We start from the raw sequence: 20,408 nt of genomic DNA, 5'->3' as shown, positions 1-20,408 counted from the left end.
TTCGATATTTATATTTTATTTAATAACATAATTTAATTTAAATAAATTAATATTTTTAAAATTTTGCTCAACACATATATGTTTATTTTTATTAATAATATTAAAATAACTATAAATAATATTATATGTTTTTAAAATTTATATGACTATTTGATTGAGTCATTCAAATATTGTCAGGTCCTATTGACAAGGATAACTCTACCAACAATAATTTTTTCATCCACATGAACTGAAATCCAAAGTCTCGTGTTTGAATAATTATAGCATTTTTAATAGAATTAATGGCTGTTGGAAAACAACATTATCCTTTAAGATAACGCAATATTATTTTATCAGTTTTGTGAGCACTTGACGCTTATCAATTGGCTGCTGAATTGATCAATGTTGGTCTCTTTTCTCATTGGGTCATTTTGTTTTCAAAATTTCGAAGTTATATTCCACGAATAAATCTTCCAAGTTATCCACTAGCTAATTAATTAGTCTTCCAAATCCATGATCTTCTGCAATTCAACAAGATCAGCTCGACCCAAGAAGAAAAGAAGGAAAATTAATAGGCCATGCATGCATTTCAAAAGCGGCTGGGTCGCAAAGCTTTCATAAATTTCATTTTCATCAATTTAACAAATTGCTATTGCGTATCCATCAAGAACTTGGAAATGAGAAAATTTGAAGAACAGCTCGATCCCACTGAACCCAAGCCACATGGTTCTGTCACCAATAATTTCTTCTTCCTTATTTTCTGATTATCAGCAGACCCGTCATTTTCAAACACCAATACCCTCCTTTGGTTAATTACCCTCTACTTACTCCATTATTGTTAGACTCCACAGGACCTCTCCTTCTTCATCTTCAACCTCTTTACAAGAACCCAACCCTAGTACCCTACACAGCAAAATAGAAGATGATTCAACCTAATTTCGTTTCTTTAATCGTCAACTTCATATTCTTATCATGTTTGACGCTTAACCTCGTTCTTTCCGAGCCACAGACCCATCTTGTAAGCCAAGGTTGCACCCCATCCAAATTACAAACCTCAGTCAACTTCTCCATCATTGAGGACAGCGTAAACGCAACGTTTAGAGACATTAGAGAGCAGATCATTACTCAGAACAAGTACTTCGCCAAGGCACAGCAAGGCTATGGAGAAAACCCTGCAGTTTCCACTCTTTTTCAGTGCAGAAACTACCTCTCCGTTCATGATTGTGTTTCCTGCTTTGACGTCGCTGCCGTCAAAATCCGCAACTGCCCCGCCGCTGGTGGTCGTGTCGTCTATGACGGCTGCTTCCTCAGGTACAACTCCTACACTAAGTTCATGCTTGACCTTTCCTTTTTGAACACATTGTAGAAATATGGGAAGCACACTTCATGCTTGTCATCTTATCTTAAGGTGCTGATTGTTAATCTGCGATTTTGTTACATGATAATGCCAACAAATATATTGTTAACAAGTTAGTAACATAATAATGATGATAACTCATAACATTACAGAAGATCAAATAGTACAGATTCTAGGAGTTTTCCCGATAGGAGGACGTCGTTCTTTAGATGCATTGACGTGTTCGTCCACTTCCTCCGATCCCTCCCACTTTCTCCATTTATCGTTCTCGCTCAGACGATCCTCTCTCTAACAATTCATCACTGTCACAGATCACATCTTCTCCTTTGATGATGTCTTTGTTCCTTCCATCGTTGTCATTGATCGTATGCCTTCTTCTTCGATCTCCTTGTTCCTTCCATCTTCTTTGTTGAGTTCAGGCTTCCCTACCCTTAATTCCTTGTGAAGATCTGGCATTAGGTAATTATGGGTTCTTTGCTTTTCTTTTGCTTGTTTTTTTTTTTTATTACTTACAGGTTTTTTCTTGTTTGAGAAAATCTTGTTTGAAGCCTGATTGGGCATTAAATATGTGTACCTCTTCCAATAAATTCGAATATTGATTTGTCACTTAACTATAATTCTTATGTTTCTTTTAAATATCAGAGTCTTGTATTTGTTTTTTAAAATCGGGATTCATCCTAGTGGATTAGTCTCGAGCCCAATGTACTAAGCCCATTCCACACTAATGCTAGGCTTTGACCTGGGTGAGACCCAGCATGAAGCTGCGAAGTCATGTCTCTGTTTTTTTTTTTTTTTTGGACGAAGGGAAGTCATGTCTCTAAATTATATAGAAATTGGGCATCGCGGGTTGGTCATCAACCTGGTCTGACTCAGTCTTTGCGCAAGCCTACTAAGATGTCCTTAAATTATCATCCATTTGCGGAGATTAACTTCAATTTTAATATCTAAATTCTCCACTGTTGGTGAAGTTTATTTCTTATTCTTGCTATAATCATCTCACTATCCCATGTATTACCCTACCCCTCCTCGACATAATAGTCATCACTCCCTCCATGAGAATTATTTTAGGGTACATTTGAGAGTATATAATGGAACAGAAAAGAAAGGGCATTAATAGAAAAGAATAGGATAGAGTGAGATGGGGTGAAATGAAATGAAACATTCTATTGTTTGAAAAATTATTAAAGAAATAAATGATTTTATTGAATCATTATTTAAGAATAATTAATAGATTTGAATTCTATATAATTATATTTTACAGTTTTAATCATGTTGTAATAATGAGAGTAATTTTGTAATAATATTATTTATATCATATCATTCCATCCCTATTCCCCAAAAATTAAGGAGTTAAGAAAAGTATGTTTAGGATGACAACGGATGACTTGAAATGACTTCCCAAGCCATTTCACTCTTTTTTTGAAAAAAATTCCCACATAATGGTATAAGGCTTTTAGTCATTCCATTCTATTTGTTAGTGATGCTTGGTTATTTGCCATCTCTCAAGCCAACCTCAAGGTTCAGAATGAGGGGAGAAAAAGAATAAACCCTTAACTTATATATGAAAAACCTTTCAAAATTACACATTAAAAATGAGACTGTGTTTTTCATCTTGACACCTATCATGTCCCTTACAATGATGGGTCCTACTTGTCATGAGGACATTACTTTCTCTCCAAAAAGCTAGTTTAGTGGGGTGTACAACAATTCCCCCAATACGAGACCCTCTCTAAGTCCCTCTAATGTGGGATGTAACAACTCCCCTTTTGTCATAAGGTCATATCACTTTATCCCAAGGCCATTACTTTCTCTCCAAAAAGCTAGTTTAGTGAGGTATGTAGCGTACGCGCTTATATGGCCAGAACCTTATCCAAGTACCTCTAATGTGGGACGTAATAGCTCCTCTAGCTAATTCATGATGCCCCCATCATGGGTGGCTCGACAAAAAGAGCCCACGATTGGGGCAAACCCAGATCAAGTTCTAATACTACTTTGTCACAACTTTAGAACTTCCCTTTCCTTGATTAACCTCTTGATCTTGACTAATTCAATTGAACTCTTAGAATATATGCAAAAAAATCTAGAAAGCTTAGAACACGCGTGAGGGAGTAGAGAACTTAAGAGCTTTATTGCTTTGCTTCCTACTTACAAATAAGGGGTATGGGGGTATATATAGACTTCCCCCTTTATTCCAGAACTTTCTCACCTCCTTAATAGACGGTGATGATCAATTCAATCTAATAATCTACAATGCTTTTCTAGAATATTTCATGGTAATATTTAAGTAACTATTCTATATATTTACAAGAACCCTTCTAATGTCTTTTTCAAGATATATGTGGAACTCCCCTTTCCTTAAACTGTGTCAGCCTTAGCTTGATCAACATCTTGATTAAGTCAACTGAACTCTCAAAATGTATGCAAAGAGGCTAGAAAACTTAGAACACATGAGAGAGTAGAGAACTTGAGAGCTTTATTGCTTTGCTTTCGGTTACAAATGAGAGGTGTCGAGGTATTTATAGACTTTCCCTTTTGTTTTGGAAACTTTCCCACCTCCTTAATGGATTGTGGTGATCAATCCAATCTAACAATCTATAATGCTTCTCTATAACATTCTATGGTAATATATAAGTAACTATTCTAGATATTTACAAGGACCCTTCTAGAGTTTTTCTTTAATACATGTGTGAAACATTCTAGAACATCTTAGAATATCCTATAATATTCTAGACATCTCTACATTTCTTTATAAGTATCCAAAACCTTCTAGATACAACTTGATCATTCTAAATTATTGTAGATATTTCTAGACTATTTCAGATGCTTTTGGAACATTACGAAACATATTAAAATCTTCTTGAACATCCTGAACTCTCTTGGAATTATCTATATTTTCTTAGAATTCTCTATCAACTCCTCAACCATGTAGGTTCTCCTCTTTCTAAACACAAGTTGTGATATATTGCTGTTTTTATGTGGCTCTATAGCACCAACACATCATGGAAGGGATCATGACAAGTACTTAGAATTTTATTTTACTTCTTGCCTTTAGTCATTTTCTACATCCATATCCATCTATTTTTAATGATATATCCCCTGTGACAAAATAAACGAGATAACTAACCTAAATAATTAAAAATGGACCAAGTTAAAATGGATGGTTCCATACCAACTAATATTGGCATGAGTGAAAAGGCACTACAATATTTTTTGCTTCTAGAAACACTTCATTTTCCAAAAAGTTCTAAAAGTGTTGCCTAATGTATAAAATAAGCAACATTTTCTAAGTGTTGTGATTCATCAGTACTTTAAGAAATAGGCAACAAAAGTTGTTGAATTTCACTTTTCAAAAGGCAACATAAAAAGTAATGCTTATAAAATGACTTTTTCTTCCACAACATTTGAGAATTGTTGTGTATTTAACAATTTAGTTGAGAAATATCTACCCATTTGCTTCTAATATCTCAAAAGAGATAATTTCTATTGTTAACTTGGAAAATGACATAATCATTCCTAAAATTAGGAATTTATTAATCAAATATCAAATCTATGTTACTCAGTTTTTTACCTAATTTATTTTAAAAATATTTTTATATTTCATCATATATTTGAATAGTGTTCTAACCATTAATCACTATCCTACTTGGCCCAAAAGTGACTCCCCATATCACATGACGACTTAGGGCCTGTTTGTTTTTTTACTTTTAAAAACTATTTTTTGTTTTGAAAATGAAAAATTTAAAAACTTGTTTGGACAAGTGTTTCTCATTTAATTGTTTCCAAATTGTTTTCATTTTTCATTTTAAGAAAAAAACAATTTCAAGTTGTTTTTGTTACCACGGGGGTGGGACTCATATGCACCTAGTCCTAAAGTTCCTTGTGTCTTAGTGCTACAGTGTGTATTGATCCAAGTAAAACCCCTCAACTCCTCTCCTAAGGAAACTCAAGCCACTTTAGGATCCTCCACTCCTTAGCACTTCAACCTTCAGATCTTTAAGTATAGTGATTTGGGCTTACACTTATGGATCGTTGGTCAAATTTTTTCTGATGCACAGGTTCTTTAGAAAGGCAAAGGTAGAACATACTTGAATCTTTATATGATAAATACAAGATATTAAAGAATCAGGCTTTCAGGAGAGAGAAAACTTTAGAGAAACATACTTGAAGAACATACAAGTTTTATTACCAAATGAGTTTTGCCTTACAAAAAAATTGAAACCTCCTTATATAGACAAAGTTTGGAGGATTAGGACAAACAATGCATGATTATAAGTAGACAAACTTTTTTCACACAAGTTATTAAAGAATCAAGCTTTTAGGAGAGGAAAAACTTTAGAGAAACATACTTAAAGAACACACAAGTTTTATTGCCAAATGAGTTCTGCCTTACAAGAAAATTGAAACCTCCTTATATAGACAAAGTGTGGAGGATAAGGACAAACAATGCATGATTACAAGTAGACAAACTCTTTTCACATACCTGGTTACTTTAGATAAAATAAAGTGACATAAAGTAAAAGTAAAAGTAAAAACAAGTTGACATGACCAAAAGAAAATTGCTTTGTCTAAAAGTCAAAAGTGACTTTTGACAAAATAACTACAAGGCAAACACTTAAAAGAATATATAACTAAAAGCAGATTCCTTTTATAATTAGCATATGCTTTTGTAGATGCACTCCTGATCATATGATAGGTTGAGCCAATATTTTTCTTCCTTTCAGTGTCCTCTAACTATAAGGCTATCATGCATGAGTTATTCTAGTTGTTCATCATCAAAATATTGATCCATGTTCTTAGTGGGTCCTAAGGTAGGTGTGTTCTTTAGTTATAAGAATAACTGATAAGTCTGGGTCTCTATCTAGTATAGGTCTTGATTGTATGGTGGAAATGATGGAGTTATGGATGATAATGTTCCATCATAGGATTCCATTTAGGTGGAGTATCCTATTTGTACAACAAGATTTTTGAGCCATTTAGGAAATTCATATTGGATGGATGGAAATGGGTCACTTGGAAGAATGGGTAGATAAGGTATTGGTTTGAGAGATATGCACTTAATATTAGGATTTGGAATTGAATAATTATTCATTTCACATAAAAATTCTTTTAATTCAATTAAAGTAGAATTTTCATATGTTATCTAGTTAGTGGAGGTTTTCCATAGGCATGCTTGGGTAGCCACATAAAGATTTCCTTTATTGTCAAGATGATAAGGATGATGAACCATAAAGAAGGAGTAGGCCCTTTGTTCTTATAGAAGGATTTTTCATAGCAACTCTTTTCCAACTATTCGAGAGAGTTTCTTACGCCATCTGAAAATAGGTATGAACCATTCAAGGAGTTTCCATAAATTTGAATCTTCATGAGTTGAATTATATAGATAATGAAAAATCTCTGGGGGAGGAACAACTATAACAGATATAAATAGAGGATAAAGACCGAATGTACCACATGAGTTTATTTGGAATATGGCCTCTAATAAAAGGGATAACAAGGTAAGGTGTTTGAATTCAAAATATTCAAGTTGGGGTTAGATTTGAGTTTTTTTGAAAGAGGATGTAGAGCTAGTAAAACAAACTTCAAGCTAACTTTTAGACTTCTGGGACAATAGTTTGATTATGGCTTGGTGGAAAAACTAAGTTGTTGGGAATGATGTTTAGGATGAAGAGGGGTGACTTTTTTTAGAAGGGTAATAAGATTGATTTTCTTTTAAGGTCTGGTGAAGTAGTATGTAATGGTATTATGGTTTCCCTTGATATGTCAGACTGTGAATTTATAATAAGCAAACCAATCTTCCCATCAAAGGAGTTGGGCTTCAGGAAGCATCTTCTTATTTTAATCTAAGATATCTGAGAATGACGTATTGTCCATTTCTATCACAAAGTGATAAGGGCTGAGATAAAAGCTAAATTTTTCAATGTCATTTTTCACAGCTAAGACTTCTTTATAAGCTATATGGTAATGTTTTTCAGAGGTTAAATTATCCGCTGGTATGACCACAATAATGTCTTTTCCCATATACTTTTTCAAGTAAAGCTCCCCAAAATTCATCACTAACATCAGTCTGTAAGATGTGCTGTGCTTTGCCAGGGATTTTGAGTGGAGGAAGATGCTGACAAATTTACTTTAAGTATTAGATAGCTTTTGTCTGGTTGAAATCCTAAGGAGGTGGATTTTTTCTTAAAAGTCTGGACAGTTGATTGCTATGATAAGACACTTAAGGAATAAAGTCTCTTATATAATTGACTATTCCTAAAAACTATTATACTTGAGTTTTAGATAAGTTTTCATCTAGGAAATTTAGTAATTCCTCAGCAATGTGTAAATTGAGCTAGTATTATCCATCTTGAATTATCATACATAAAAATTCTATTTGGGCTGTTCCAATATATATCCTTTTTGAGATAAGAGTAGAATCCTGTATTGTTAGATGATCTTGTAAAATTGAGCCAAAATGTCCTTATGCTCCTGTTCAGTTTCAGAGAATAGCAAGATGTCATCAATATAAATAAGAGCATTGTGGATAATGGTCTTAAAGATTCTAATCATAACCTTTTGAAATAATGATAGGGCCATCTTTAGTCCAAAGGAAATGATTGTCCATTAGCACTGAGCATTTAGAATGTAAAAGGCTATCTTTTATTTGTCTACAAAATCTTGCCTTGAGATCAAACTTTCAAAATATCTTAGCCCGCTTTAGAAGTACTATTTGGGTGTTGATTGGGTAAAGGAAACTTGTCATCTTGAAGAAAGGCATTAAGAGGTTTATAATTAATTACCAACCTCTTTTTTTCTCTTTGCTTTTCATTTTCTCTACATAAAAGGCTTGACAAGCCTAATCTTACTTTGTGAGCTCAATAAGACCTTGTTTGAGCAAAGCTACACATTCTTCTCTAGCCAAGGCAAGGTCTTTTAGATTCATCCCAAGATGGGATGCTTTTGTTAGGTTGACATCTTTATTTTTCTTAAAAGAGAGTTTAATGAAAAACTCCTTATTTTTCCATAAAGGAGATAGATACTGAAATTGATAATGACTTTCACAGCAAAACTTAAGAAATTAATCCCTTATGTGTTCATATCTTGAAGTAACCTTTTAAATCTCCATATTACTTGAGATATCAGTGTAGTCCTTGAAAACTATTTAAACTGAATACCCCTAAGGAGTAGATGCAAATCTTTAGTTTCTCGATACACGTCAAAACTAACAAGTATGTCTTTAGCAGGAAGATGGCTTCCAAGAAATTTTATCCAGTATATACATCTAGGGAAAAATCTTATACCAAGTTTTCTTTTAGTAATAAGATCTATCGTAAAGAGTTTATCATCACCTGTAACAAAATACTCATTGTAAGGGACCCATTCTTCTCAAGGGAGGATGTAGGGTTTCATGACAATTTTACAAAATTCAGTATCCATAAAGGCAATGACAAAGACATGGACATCATATTTGGAAGGTAGGATCTAGATTTTTACATTGGGCTGTGGTACTTAAGGTAGATAAGGTGGTTGGTTGAGATTTATAAGGTATGTGGGGGTTAGGTTTAAAGGAGATGGATTAAGGTTTTGAATTGGGCTAGGCTTAATAGCATAAAGAGGTAGATATTGATAAGGATATTGTTCATCATATGAACTTTCATCAAAAATTGGAAGAACATAACAAGCATCTTCATCTTTTTCTAATTGTTCTTTAAGAACAAATTCAACATCTTGATCATCATCGAGAGGAGTGATAGTCTCAAGAGACTATAACAGCTTCATGCCCTTTTTGGACTTGTCGGGGCAATTTTTTTACAAAGTGCCCTTTCTGACCACAAATGAAACATCAATATGATTTCTTAATCTTTGAAGTTCTTTTTTTTAAGAATCTCATAAAATGATACCTTTTAGTCTGAATGATTTATGCTTATATTTGTGGAAATTAATCTTCTTTTTGTAAGAGCAAAGGTTAGGTTCTTTGCATTTAATTTTCAAATAAGGCTTCTTACAAGTTGATTGTAATATTGGCTTTCCTTTTAACATGGATTTTAGAAACTATAGTTGTTCACAAAACTTATCCAGAGTGGACAAGGCTAGTTGATAGATTTTTTTCAAGAGAGATTTGTGAAATATCTCTCCTTAATGCGTTGATTGTTCTACGCAGCTCTAGTTGAAGTACTTCTAGTAAAGAAGCAATAAATGTATGCTTGAGATTAACATAATTGGCACCATTTACTTCTTAGACATTCGTTACAAATGCTTCTAAAGATCTTTTTGATTGAGTGAACAGCACTTCATTTTAAAGAATTCTTAGCCACTTCTTTTGTCAATGGCATTGAAATCTACAAGAAATTCTTTATGAATTACTCTAAGGAGTTGGGAAGCATTAACGTAAGTAGCTCGGATCTTATCAATTCACTAAGACTTTGGAACTATTCTCTCAAGTTTCTAGTCATTCTTAAGAGAAATTTTAAAAGTACTTCTCTATAGTAACATAAGGTCTAGTCATTTGTAAGTTAATCCAAGCATTAAATTCTTGGAGTCTTTCTCTCCATCTATAAGGAGGCAAATCATCAAATATAAACTAGGGTTTAAAAGTAAGTCTGGAGCTAGAAGCATGATGAATTGGTTCAATAGGAATTTCTTCCATAATTCTAGATTATTCATTAAGATGATCTTCTAAGACTATTTCTATCCTAGTTTTATCTTAAGGTTGTTGTTGATGAGTTTGGGGCTAGACCATTGTGACTTTTTGATAAATCAACTAAGTATTGATATGTTTCAGAGGCTGTGTGCTCTATAGAGACTTCAGTTAAAGCTACAAAGTCTGTATCTTCTTGTTCAGAGAAAACCTAATTAAAAACAATATTTCACATAGAAGTCATGTTTTTGAAGGCATTTGAGGGATCTTCAATCCCTTTAAGTTTGTCAAATGTAGATGGTAGCTTGGTTTAATGTAGAGGAGGTGGTATCTTTATGGTCAAGGGTTTTTTTGGGATTTTAGTAAATGATAGTGAGGCTTAGTAATCTTGAGGTTTTTGGTAAGAAGGTGGGCTATAAGACACAGGTGTTTTTGGTTTTTAAAGTGTTGTTTCTAGGATTTCCTATGAACTAGGTACGACATCTTAAACACCTTACTATAATCAGTCTTAGTTAGATAAGTTGGATGTATGGAGGTATAGGTTGGGAATTGTCTAGTCATAATGGGGAAGGTTGGATAGGACTCTTAAATAGTCCTACACTAGTCTTAAATTAGGTCTACTTCTATTTTCTCTAATTGTCTCTTTACTTCAAAAATTTCATTTTTTTTCTAAAGTATTCTGGTCCACTATATCCTTGGTCAATAAACCTTTAGAGTTCTACATCTAATTTTTGTTCTTGGTTATAAAGTCTTTGGTACAGGTTCTTTACTTGGTCATCAATTTAATTAACCTATGAAGATAGATTTTCTGTTGTGGTCGTCAAATGATCAAGCTTGGAATCTATCCTGTAAAGGACTCTATGTTGGCTGACAGCACTTTAAGATTGCTAGTTGAGAACTTCTTTAGCTGGTGTAACAAGCTTGAGAGTACCTTGAGGAGTTACTTTATTTATAGGACAAAAGGTCTATTAGTCACCTTTATCTTGTCGTCTATTTTTTGTTCAAAAGGAGGAAGTTCTTCCTCATAAGGTCTCATCATTGCAATACAAGGTAAAGCTTGTATTGGTACAGGTGAGATTATTGGAATGACAGGTTTCAATCGTTGTGGAATAACTAGTTTTGTTGTCTCCAGAAGGAGAAGTTCTTTATGGCCAAGTTTTTAAGGAGTTCAAAGAGAGTAGTCCTTTCTGTGTTTAGGGCCATGGTCATTGCCATCATCTTTAGGAGGATGCTTATGTCTACATTAAGATCTAGGATGCTTGGGCTTCTTGGTTCTTGTTCTTTTGCAACTGTAATCTTCATCATTAGAATCATTCTAGAGGTAAAAGTCACAACTTGGATCACACATTTCTGGGGTGCAATCCCAGATGAAGTGACCATTGATGTGTGAGACATAGACAGGCTTGGGTTTTATAATAAACCACTCAATAGGAGGATCCCATTTATCTCCAACACAACAAAAGCTAAAGAAATAGACATTATTGTTCCAAAGATTTGATTTGGATCTTGTGTTCCAGGTCTCTTGAAAACAAATTTAATAATACATCCTAAAGTTGATAGCATTCAGGAGGTTCTATAGTATGAACATCCTTCTAGAAACCATGGAATTTCCTTTCATAGTTGTTAATCCATTCTAAGGGCATCATATTGGCAAGTTGCTCAGTAGGCAAATGTCTTGGTATTTGAAGGATGGATGAGGTCTATGAGATTATTTGCAACCACGTAGAAAGCATCTTTGGTTGCATTGGAAAGTTAAGATCAAAAGAATGATCTTGAAGCTGAAAGATCATTTTATAGTGGAGAGTTTCAAATAGCATTTGATTGTTATTCTACTCCATGGATCTGGATTTGAACTTTTAGTCATGAAGAAAGAGTTGGATTAGTAAGCTTTATATTGAAGTTAGGGGCTATGGTAAAAACCACACTTTCGTTATTGAGAGTAGTCAATATGACTCTAATCAAAGCATTCTGATATGACTTATAGGTAGAATCTAGTAGAGCAACTCTAACAGTTACTGGAATACCTCTTTTATGAAGGGTCAAGACAAAACAGATGCCTCCGACATGAAGGCCGTGAGTATAACCTTGATTAATCCATGTATCGGTCAAGGGTTGTGTAATCTCTAAGGAGATGTATTATTTAGCAGTTGAAGCAAGAATACCAGACTAGTTTAGATTAGAAGTTTGGATAACGTCTTTTGGATGGGGACGATAAGTGTAGATCAAAGATTTGATTTCATGTGTGAAAGAGTTTCCTTTATGATAGAGTTTGTAGGGATTGAGAAAGGAAGTTCTGTAGCTAGGACATAGGCATCTTCTAGTATAGAGGAGAATTCTACAAGGTTTTCTATCTTTTAGAAAGGGTTCATTTTATAAATGAAGCAAGGTTGTCAAAAAAAAAAACAAAGGGCTGAAGAGAGACAAACTGGTTCAAGGGAAGTAGAGCTTTCTAGGAATTCACTTATATTTCTAGGTGTCTCCTTACTCACTTTTTATTAATAATATCTAGTATCTGTCGATGAAGATATTAAAAATTATAGTTAACTTGATCAATTTTTACTATTAATCACCACTATTAACTACCTATAACCATCATCATTAGTTTCATTTTTTATTTGTAAAACTATTTTTTAATTGACATAAGCAAATAGATTTTCATTTTATTTTGTTTTGAAAAATAATTTTAAAAACTGTATCACAAAACAGTTTTTAAAAATAAAAAATGAGAATAAAAACTAAACAAGCCTTTAATTTCTCAATTATTTACTTGAGATTTCACAATTTATTGGAAGACTGCAGGGTAAAACACAAGCAAGTGAAAAGATATAATGAATATTGAAACTTTTGTTTTCCTCCTATTTGCCCATTATGACCAGTGTCTGGTCGTGCATACTGAAGGTGATCATCTTTAATTTACCACCAAAAATATTAGTAAATACTCACAAGATCTTACATTATTATAATTTATAAGGTGGATGCTGAAATCTGAAAATAACAATTCAATCTCGAAAAATGTGATAATAACAATAAGATCCCGAGGGGCTTCTTTCAAGTTAAATTTATGTGTGAAATTACTTTAATATCCCTTTGCAACTAATTTTATATGGTTCACAAATTTGGTATAAATATTTACAAGTTTGATTCCACCAATAACTAATAAAAAGATTTAGAAAATCATCATTTTCTAAATCACATAGAGATATTAAAATAATTTCACACATAAATTTAATCTCAAAAAAGTTTCTTACGACCTCACTATCATTATATTGTCATATTTTGCAGGATTAACCAAATTATTATTTTTTTATTTTAAAGGAATTTATTTGTCATTCTCCCTAATTTATATTATATGGAATAAAAATTTATTAACAATGAGTGATAAGTTGAGGTTGGGATTAATTCGTTGATGCATAAAGAACAAAAAAGTCAAAACATATTTAATAACTTTGGTGAAATTAGCAACATAGATAATGTTTCGATGACCTCAATGTTGTCTTTTGTGTTCTAGTCTCTAGAAGGCCCCACTTGACCCAAGAAGCAGGGGAATTGCCCCACGCAATTTGAAAATCGTTTGGCTCACAGAACTTTCAAAAACGGCAATATCGTCATGCCCATGACAAGTTTGAACATAAGGAAAACAGCTGAGATGCCACGCCACATGGCTGTCTTGGCCATACTACTACAAAATATGTTTATAGGAGCACCAATTTTAAAGCGTTTCAATAAAAAGTGCCCTGAAAAAAATGATGTGGAACATTAATTTGAAGGGCTTTTATAAAAAAATGCTTTGAAAATTACAACCAACAGGAGCGCTTTTAAGATAAATGTTCTCATATGCTAGCTATGAAAGCACTTCCGTAGGCCAAAAATAAGTGTTACAAAATAGTTTTTGTTTTTGTGTTTTCTAGTAGTGTGGATTCCTTTGTGTGTATAGTGTATGTTTCTTCTATATGGCACTGATAACTAGTTTTTTTTTTTTTTAAATGGATCAAATACAACAAATACCCTCTACACACATCTACATACTTACCCTTATTCTCATAAAGAAGGTGATCCTTTCCTCGAAGGGAAGAGTAACACATTTTCACCACGCTCACGTACATGTTAACCACATGAGTTATAGAACTCACAACCTCCTTCTTTCAAGGGGATATGGAGTATCATTGAATCAAGGAACTATTGGCAGACATTGATAACTGTTTTAGGATTATTAAAAAAATTAGATAAAACTCTAATCTCTTTAAAATCATACATCTTTTCGGTTACACACGCTTGTTAAATAATTTATACATGTGTTTTAATCATGATAATTGAAATTTCAATATATCATTTTTTAAAAAAAATAAATGAAAGTACAGCTTAAAATAATTATAAAAATTACTTAATACTCTATCTTGTAACACAAGCGGTGCTGCTGGAAGATACTCTGTATGGTATGAAAGGAAGAATTTTCTGATATAAATTCTCCTTTTGACTCGCCAATAATCTTTAATAATCCTCGACACGCATATATATGTAGATACGTCATGGCTTCTCTTTCCCTTCTTCATCTTCATTCCCTCCGCATAAAAAGATGCTTTTTCAACCTAATTTCCTTTCTTTCACCATCATCTTCATGTTCTGGTCATGGTGGAAACTTAACGGCGTCGTTTCGGATCCACAGACCAATCCTGTAACCAAACGGTGCACCCCGTCATCCAACCCAGTCGTCTCGTCCAACTTATCCGTCGTCTATGACACTGTAAACGCAACGTTTCAAGACATCAGAGATCAGATCTTGGCTCAAAAAAACCACTTCGCGAGGGTGCGAGAGGCCAACGCGGGAAACCCCGCCGTTTCCACACTTTTTCAGTGTAGAAACTACATGTCCATTCCTGACTGTGTTGCCTGCTTCGACGTTGCTGCCAAACAAATCCGCGACTGCCCTACGGCGGCACAAGGTGCCGCTGTTGTCTATGACGGTTGCTTCCTCAGGTACAACTCCTCAAAGCTAGAGTTTGACATTTCTCTTTTGAATAGAAGATAGTAGGGATAGATATTTTAGGGGATATGGATGAGATATTTATTTTGATATCATTACATAGTCCTCCCTCTGTTCCTAATTATTTTATCCAAATTATATACACGCAGATAGAGAGAAAATATTGAGATTCAATTGATGTGTAACAATTTTTTTGCACTTTCTAATTTTGCTCTCAATCATAAATGTCATTATTTGCAAGGGCCATTTCAGGAACAAAAAAATTAATTACTCCTACAACTTTGCAATGGGTCTTGTACTCTTTTTTTTTTTTGGGTAGTAATGGGCCATAGACACTTATTATCAATGTCACCACAACTCTAGAAATTGAGTCTTACACACACACACACACACTATATATATATATATATATATTGATGTATTGATGTAAAGGTACAATTGATAATAAATTGATTGGCAAATTTTATTTTATGAAGTTATATGTTTATTCTAATGAGAATTTTCTTGTATAAGAAAATTATTTTAGCTTTTTTTTAATGCAAAGGAAAAAAATATATCTATCAAGTGAACAATTCTATTTTACAATTATCAGATTAGAACTTACAACTTTATTATGATAAGTTTACCACTACCTTTTGATGGATAAAATTCTACATTACATCAGGTTCCAGCCGGGGAGGTTAGTCAAAATAATCCACTAAAGGACTTAAAAAAAAAAAAGGTTCCTTACATTGTTTGAAAATCCATAGTCCACACAAATATTAGAAAGACGTAGCCAGCTTCAATTAGTCTACCTTCTCTAGCACATGATGGTCATTCATGCAACTAAATTATGAGTCTCTTAACCAGGCCTGAACCTTAGCTATTATAAACAGGATAACTAGCTTAATTGACATGAATTATGATTTTAGGTCTCTTCGTGAACATATGATAAAATTGTGAGTTGATTCTCATCCTTCAATAAATTTATGAAGAGTTTACCTTTTAGAACCCTAATCTATTTACACAATATATATCATCCAATAAGATTGATATGTAAATAAGTTAAACCCTTATCACTGAACTTGGGAAAATGATGTGGTATACTTTGTATATTGAGGTACGAGACCAGTAGTTCATTCTTTGACCATACGACGGAGGATTTCAATGCCGTCTCTTGTGGTAATCAAGCTGTTGGAGAATCCGCAACATTTAACTCAGCTGTGCTACAAGTGCTAATGAATCTGCAGACAACAACACCCAAAAAACAAGGGTTTTTTGCAGCCACAAAGATAGAATTGCCTAATAATGGTACAACTATTTACGCCTTTGCTCAATGCATTGAAACTATCACTCAGAATGGATGCTTCGAATGCTTGAAGACTGGCTATTACAATATGCCAACTTGTCTTCCCAATTCGGATGGCAGGGCTTATGCTGATGGCTGCTTCATCAGATACTCCAACTCTTCCTTCTTTCCTGATAATTACCAGATGATTGAAATCATCACTAATTCGTCTGCAGGCAAACAAGGTATGTTTTGTTCAAAGATTTTAATATAACTCAAATATTGCGACATGACTATTTGATTTTCTTATGCTTATTAAAACTTCAGTTATATGTATCGATCAGAAAGATTTTATTACAAATAACCAATATGGAATATAAAATTTTACAGAGAATTTCACTATTCATAAGTTATGATCATTGGAATTCTAAATGGGTTCGGGCTTTTTTTTTTTTTTACTCCTTCAATCTTATCCCTTGTATATTGTATTAGGTTCCCTGTGATTTTTTTTTAATTCATCCAATGTTCTCTGCACATTTATGGCAGGGTATAAATATTGGAAAAAATTAGTACAATTATTGAAAATTTTATAGTTAATATCTATTATATATGTGCATCGCGAAGATATCTAGCTAGTTATAAAATTTATCTAAATTTATCCTTTAAACTGTCTTCTTCATAGAAAATGATATAAATATCAATATTGATTTTGATATATATGTTTTTTTTTTAAATACAACGATATCGATATGTGTTATAAAACATGACGAATTTTAGAATGTATTCTTCATGTAATCTACTGGTGTGCGTGTGCGTAAAAATGTTATTTGAAAATGAGTTCTCTTACTCTAGCCTTGTCTTGTAGGTTCAAGGAAAAAAGGGGCTGTTATCGGTGGAGTTGTTGGAGGGGTTACTCTTATTTTGATCCTCCTTTTATTATTACCTGTTTTATTAGACGATCAAAAAGCTCTAAGAGAATTCACAGAGGTAAGCATATTTTCATCTCTATGAAAAGATCTATGAATCCCTAATTGATTCTTTAAGTTTATGAAGAGACTTTGACAAATGTTTTCCTTAATAGGGGACGTAATTACAGCAACTATGCTGAAAGGCCTAGTTTCTTACTGTTATAAGGATTTGAAGTTTGCAACTCAGAATTTTAGTGAAGAAACTAAACTAGGAGAAGGAGGATTTGGTGCCGTATACAAGGTAAATTTATTTTCTTTTCACATAGTTTAATATAAACCATGTTATGAAATAATGATGTTTTCAAGTGAGATTTATATAATGTAAAGTTAGATTTGCAATGAGGTAGAGGCAAAACTTCTAACAATAAGTTCTGGTTGATGCTCTAAATCAACATGAATAGGGCACTCTAGGAGATGGGAAAGTAGTTGCAGTCAAGAAGTTAACTTTACAACATTCCAGAAAGACGGAGGAAGATTTTTTCAGTGAAGTGATGCTTCTAAGCGACGTTCACCATCCGAATCTCGTTCAACTTTTGGGATGGTGTTGTGAAGGCCATGTCAGAATCCTTGTATATGAATACATGAAAAACAACAGTCTGGACAGATTTTTATTTGGTATCTTACGTCAACTGAAAGAACTTGTATAGTTTTTTAAGCTTTAGTTTGTTATGTTTCTTAAAGTTTTGATTTCAACTTAGTAATATCATTGACTCACTAAACAAAATCTTTATGCCATATTTTAATGAAGGACTTAATTCACACATACACACACGAATTACTTGCAGTAACATTAAGAGAACAATTTTTGTTTCACTCTTCTTTTCTTTGAATGTTTCAATGTTTGTGAACTTGGCAACTAGGTGAAAGGAAAGGTTATCTCGACTGGAAGCAACGATATGATATAATTTTGGGAATAGCAAGAGGTTTGACTTATCTCCACGAGGAATCTCATCTTCGTATTATACATAGAGATATAAAAACTAATAACATTCTCTTAGATGATGATCTACAATCTAGAATTGCTGATTTTGGATTGGCAAGACTTTTACCTGAAGACAAATCTCATCTTAGTACAAAATTTGCAAGAACATTGTAAGTCCAGATATTGAAGTTTCTTTGATTTATCTTAACTTGTGTTATGGTACATGGATTATCTAACATATCAATAGAATCTGAATCTATGCATACGTAAGAACACTCCTATCACACTTGCAAAAAAGTTCTATACCTTTCCAATTTTGTCTGTATATACCATGAATGCTTGAAGAAAGAATTCATAGCTCTGTCAAACATGATCTGATCTAATACTTCAGTTTTCACATCTCTGTATCAAATTTAGTTGGATAATAATTATTTCCTTTTATTTGAGCTAGCAATCAATACAGTTAATTGTATCATATAATTTTTATGCATTTGTTAGGGGATACACAGCACCAGAGTATATAATCCATGGTCAATTATCAGAGAAGGCCGATGTCTATAGCTATGGTATTGTAGTCCTTGAAATTATTAGTGGCCAAAAAACCAAAGCATTAGAGGATGATGGCGACAATGAAAACGAGTTCCTCCCTCTAAATGTGAGAAATTCCTGTGCTTATTCAAAATACATTAATTTGATAAAATTCACATATATTGGACTTTCTTAAGAACTCAACTTAAGTCTTTTTATAAAAATCTCAATTTTGTCTTTCAATCAGAGAATCTAATAATTAATACATATTTATAAAAATTAACATAAGTTTTGCTTTGTCTTTTCTACCCCTCTTATTCCATTTCACTTTAATCCCAGGCTTGGAAACTATATGAGAGAGGCATGCACTTGGATTTGGTGGACAAAACCTTAGACCCAAATGACTATGATGCAGAAGAAGTGAAGAAAATCATAGAGATTGCTTTGCTTTGCACCCAAGGATTTGCTGACTTAAGGCCAACAATGTCTGAAATAATTGGTTTGCTCCAAAGCAAGGGCTTGCTAGAGCATATGATTCCCACTATGCCTGTCTTAATTGTAACTAATTAGGGGCTAATATTCATCTTTACCTCTTCATATATATACTAAACCAGCCAGATGATGTATTTTACAGGAATGGGCACATATGAGTGACTTTCGAGTTTGGAACCCAAAAATGATTATCCTTCATTTCATTCTTCAATCTTTGAGTGTGATTACACATCAAGGCTGGAAAATATTATTTGAATTGATTCTCACGAGTTGCAATTTTGAGGAAATATACTAATATCGTTTAAAATTTAAGTAAATTATTATTTTTATTTATTTTATATTCAAAGTAACATTAAGAATACAATATCCAGTTTTGTTTTCTAATTATTTATAGTCAAGTTAGTTTTTACAAAGCATGAATTTTTAAATGAAATTAATTATTTTTCCCTTTCGAACATATTGAGAATAAAACAACACAATTACATAAGAACGAATTTAAAAACAACACAATTACATGCATGTCATTACGAGGGTTAAAAAAAACTTCATAGAAAAAGTTGTTGCGAACACTTTATACTACGAAAAGGAAACCAAAATACATACATGCCCACACTTTTGAACCACACGTTACGTAGATTGTCTGACATATACAAATGTAGATAGTTAAGGGATTTGTATTCATCCTAGATGTAACACCACAATCTGCTATGTCTTATATATATTTATTATTATTTTCTCAAATATTGATTGAACACATTAACATGTGCCATTAATAGTAGTTTTCAATGTAAATTATTAAAATAAAGGTATTAAAAAACTTAATTTTTTTTACAAGTACTAATTTTCTTAGTCTATGTCAATTTATTATTGCTAAAATCTAGAATTCATGTCATTTGAGTACATTATTTTCCTTATATTTTAATATATTTTGGCTCAATTGTGTATATTTTGATTGTCCAAATTAAAAAATAAACGTGCACTTTGGGTTTGCACACTTGGTCTATAATTTAATACTTGTGAGTTAATTTTGTATTATTTTGGTTTAAAATTTTGTTAGATGTACTTCTAGACATTGTTGGTATTTTTGGAAAGCTTTTAGCTGATGAAATCAAATGCAAAAATAAGCTACCACGCAAATTGGAAGAATATTGCAAAACTTTCATAGTTATCACAAAAAGTCGTAACTTTTACCATTGTCAATAGAACCATTGTGTTTTGCTTAATTGAAAATGAGTAGGTAGGAAACATATATGCTACTTGTTCAACTCAGAATGTATTCTTCACACTTTGAGACATA

General features: G+C 32.8%; 1 protein-coding gene and 1 pseudogene across 1 annotated transcript; both read left to right on the top strand.

Annotated features, from left to right (window-relative positions):
* The first annotated feature begins 894 nt into the window (after positions 1 to 894).
* LOC129302158 (uncharacterized) lies at positions 895 to 13,608 on the top strand. Its single transcript, XM_054940838.1, has 2 exons — positions 895 to 1,290; positions 13,462 to 13,608. Exons 1-2 carry the CDS (start codon positions 902 to 904, stop codon positions 13,466 to 13,468), a joined length of 396 nt encoding a protein of 131 aa, XP_054796813.1. The 5' UTR covers positions 895 to 901; the 3' UTR covers positions 13,469 to 13,608.
* Positions 13,609 to 14,253: 645 nt separating this feature from the next.
* Positions 14,254 to 19,270, top strand: LOC129302156 (cysteine-rich receptor-like protein kinase 2; annotated as a pseudogene).
* Positions 19,271 to 20,408: the final 1,138 nt, after the last annotated feature.

This window comes from Prosopis cineraria, unplaced genomic scaffold (assembly GCF_029017545.1).
Source record: "Prosopis cineraria cultivar Desert tree isolate PC_DT_omini unplaced genomic scaffold, ASM2901754v1 PC2, whole genome shotgun sequence".
In the NCBI taxonomy this organism is placed as follows: domain Eukaryota; kingdom Viridiplantae; phylum Streptophyta; class Magnoliopsida; order Fabales; family Fabaceae; genus Prosopis; species Prosopis cineraria.
The sequence above is the reverse complement of the archived record's forward strand: the minus strand, read 5'-3'. Positions and strand labels throughout refer to the sequence as shown.